General features: G+C 67.4%; 1 protein-coding gene across 1 annotated transcript; it reads right to left on the bottom strand.

Moving 5' to 3' along the window:
- Positions 1-251: 251 nt before the first annotated feature.
- On the bottom strand, positions 252-3,181 carry KLK4 (kallikrein related peptidase 4). Its single transcript, XM_017340120.3, has 6 exons — positions 3,109-3,181; positions 2,590-2,664; positions 1,685-1,853; positions 1,275-1,525; positions 1,038-1,174; positions 252-612 (listed from the first exon to the last, which is right to left on the bottom strand). The coding sequence occupies exons 2-6, from the start codon at positions 2,651-2,653 to the stop codon at positions 460-462; spliced, it is 774 nt and encodes a 257-aa protein (XP_017195609.2). The 5' UTR covers positions 2,654-2,664; positions 3,109-3,181; the 3' UTR covers positions 252-459.
- Positions 3,182-3,517: the final 336 nt, after the last annotated feature.

The following is a 3,517-nucleotide window of genomic DNA, read 5'->3' as shown; positions in this document are numbered from 1 at the left end:
ACTCCCAGTTCAACGTGGGCGGCGCGGGCTCACAGGAGCTGGACGCCGTCCTCAGAACTGTTCTCTCTGAACTTCCCAGGGGAGTGGCTGTTCCTCCAGACACCTGTGGCCCTCCTGGTGGGCGTTCCCGTTTCTCAGATGGGGAAGCTGATACCTGAGGAGGGAACGCCTTTTTCCGGAACCCCTTGAATGGGAGAGGAGGCAAAGAGGACACTGCGACCAGACCCTGTGCTTCTGTGAGATTTTTATTGTGGGATCCAGGGAAGGTGAACCACGAGCGAAGGCCACCTTCTCCATGCTGTGCCGGTGCTGGGCCACCAGGGGGCACTGTGCACAAGACCAGAGCCCTGGCGGTGTGGACTCCGGGGCTGGGGCTGAGGGAGGCAGGTCGGACATCCCCCTGAATTCCTTCCGCAGCCTGTGTCTGGGGGTCGGTATCACGGGTCCCAACCCCCGTGGCTAGCTGGTCCGGATGACTTCCTCTATCCAGGTTCTGAACTTGTGGAGGTTGGTGTAGACGCTTGGGAAGCCTGGCTGACCACACTGGGCTTGGCCGAATGACACCAGGCCCTGCAGGGACCCATTGCAGATCAGGGGCCCCCCAGAGTCACCCTGTTGCACAGAGAGAGAGGGAGAGAGGGAGAGAGACGGGGCTGGACGTGGGATCAGGGAGGAGCCCCAGGAGACCAGGGAGAGACACAGGTGCATAGAATCTAACAGTGCCCCGCCCCCAGCCCCCAGCCCCGGGTCCTGGCTGCCTCTCCCTGGGGGTTGCTGGATCTGTCTCTCCTGTCTCCCTGTGGCTCGTGGCCGCTTCTCCGTCACTCAACCTCTCTGTGCCTCTTCCCAGGGTAGGAGATTCCCCTTGCATTTCCTGCCTGTGTCTCTGCTCCTGCCTGCTCCGGACCTGCGCCCCCACCCGCAGTGTCTCCCTGTTTCTGTCTCCCTGCCCCTTGCTCCCCGTCCATCCTCCCCTCCCCTGTCGCCGTCCCCTGGGTCTGCCCCCGAGCCCCCTGTGCTCCCCGTCAGGGTCTCACGTTGCAAGAATCCTTGTGGTCCAGGCCCCCACCCGCGCACAGCATGCTGGGGTGGTACACGGAGCCGTAGAAGGACCGGCAGAGCTCCTCAGAGACCAGCGTGATGTTTACACACTGCAGCACACCGGGCAGCCTGCCTGGGACACACAGCGCGGCCTCAGCCTCTCTCGCTGGGCGGGGGACCCCTGGGGAGGCGAGGAGGGGGGCGGGGGCGCGTGCGAACCCTCAGGGGCTCACCGTTCTGCTGCAAACCCCAGCCCGACACGAGGCAGGAGTCGCCCGCGGCCGGGCACCGGGAGGCGACCCTGACGGTGCGGATGGTGGGCGACTGGAGCACCGGCCGCGCCAGCTTGATGAGCATGAGGTCATTGGCGAGGAAGGGGCTATTGTACTGCGGGTGCTGGATGGACAGCGTGGCCTCCATCATCCAGCTGCCCGGCTCTCGCTGGGCCTCCAGGCTGTGCAGGCCCAGGCCCACGGTGTAGGCCCTGGGGACCAGGGCACGGTAAGCTCAGGGCCACCCCGGTCCCGGCTGCATCCGGGAAACAGAGCCCGCCTGGGGGGTGGGTGGGTTCCCCGACCCGAGGCTCCTGGGCTCTTCCGGGGGCAGCCCCCCTCCGGTTCTCTGGCCCCTCCCCTGCACTCACTCCTGCACGCAGTGCGCGGCTGACAGCACCCACTGCGGGTGCACCAGGACGCCCGAGCAGAAGAACTCGTTGTCGGCGAACAGGGCGGCCTGCCAGGGCTGCGAGTACGGGTGGCAGTCCTCGCCGTTGATGATCTGGCTTCCGGTGCCGGTGCCGGAGACCTGGGGTGCTGGGGGCGGAGTCAGGGCTGGGGGCGGGGCCGAGCGTGCTGGGGGTGGAGTTAGAGGACGGGGGCAGGCCCAGGGCCTCTAGGGGAGGAGTCTCGGCCTGGGGGCGTGGTCTCCATCAGGACCTGGGGTGGAGCGGGCCTGGGCTCCTGGTTCTGGGGGTGGTGTTGGAGGAAGGGGGCGAGTCCAGGGCCTCTGGGGGCGTGGTCTTCGTCAGGATCCTGGGGGCGGAGCCAGGGGTCGGGGCTCTAGGGTGGGGGTTAAGGCTCAGAGGGCTGAGACCGCGCGCGGGAGGCAGGCTCACTGGTCGCGAGCAGCACCGAGTCGCAGACCGGTCAGGGGGCCTCGCTCCTCTTCTCTCGCACACAGGGGCCGCTCCGGGCACAGCCTCGCAGGCCGGCCCCTGGCGCGAGGGTAGGCACAGCCGGGTCGCGCGGCGCGGTCCCCTGGCCCTCGGACTGGCGCCTTCCCCTACCCAGCCCGACCCCAGCCAGGAGCCGGCGCGCCGGGGCAGCCGGCACGGACTCCCCGCCACGGCGACCCCCACCCCCACTCCGCACAAGCCCCCCGCTCCCATCCCCCCCCCTTCCTCTTCGCCTCAGCATCGCCAGCGGCTGCCTGTCCCCCGTGTGTGTCCCCGCCGGCTGCACCTGTACCGTCGCGAGCGGGGCTACCCCGAGTCACACCCGAGCACTAACACACACTGCGCCCTGGGGCGAGACGCGCACACGCAGATACCTGTGACACCAAGGGCTAGCAGGCACCCCAGGAGCCAGCCCCAGGGACGTCCCAGCGTGGCCATCGCGTCAGCACCTGGCGATGAGGACCGGGCTCAGATGTGTGCGAGCACTCGCAGCTGGGGCCTCGCCAGCCCCCTCGCTCTCCCTCCCGGTCGCTGGACCTACAAGAACCTACACGAAGCCCCACCCCACCCCACCCGGGACCCGGAGCCCAGAGAGACAGAGCGAGAGAGAAAAGGAGAGAGGGAGAGGGAGAAAGAGAGCGAGAGCGAGCGAGCTGCAGAGAGTGTGCAGAATAAAGAACAGAGGAAGGGGGGGAGGGGTGCCCAGGGAGCCAGGGCATTAGGGAGGTGAGACCCCTGCCAGGCTGAGCCCGAGACAGGGGGAGAGACTCAGAGAGAGAGAGTCGGAGACGCTGCTAAGCAGAGAGACCTAGAAGCAGAGGAGAAGTGGCCGCTGGGTGGTAATGGGACCAGGGACCCTGCAGCGTCCAGGCGGGGGCCAGCGAGCCTCTGACCTGGCGCCTGGCTCTCGACTTCTGCGGCAGAGCTGAGCGGAGCCTGGTGCCTCCTGCTGGCACCCCGTGGGGCTTATAAGCACCCCGCCTGGGCTGGCCTGCCCCCCGGGGACGCATTCCAGGGGTCAGGGGCAGGAAGCTCCAGCTCAGCTCTCTGGGGCTGCCCTGGTCCTGGGCGGGGCCCGGGGGCCTGGGGAGGAGACGGACCCCTGCCCGGGCTTTGGGCCTCTCTCATCCTTTCCGAAATTTTCTTTTGTTGTCTCTTCCTGTCTCAAGCTTTTTTCCCTCTAATTCTCTTTCATTACATCTCTCTCTCGCCATCCGTCCCGGGTCCACTCCTCCGTCTCTCCCTTTCTCAGCAGGGCCAGCAGAACCCCGGGGATCCCAGTCCAGCCTGCATCCCGCACTG

The sequence above is a fragment of the Oryctolagus cuniculus genome, chromosome 18 (genome assembly GCF_964237555.1).
Source record: "Oryctolagus cuniculus chromosome 18, mOryCun1.1, whole genome shotgun sequence".
NCBI lineage: Eukaryota > Metazoa > Chordata > Mammalia > Lagomorpha > Leporidae > Oryctolagus > Oryctolagus cuniculus.
This window is presented reverse-complemented; position numbering and strand designations above follow the sequence as displayed.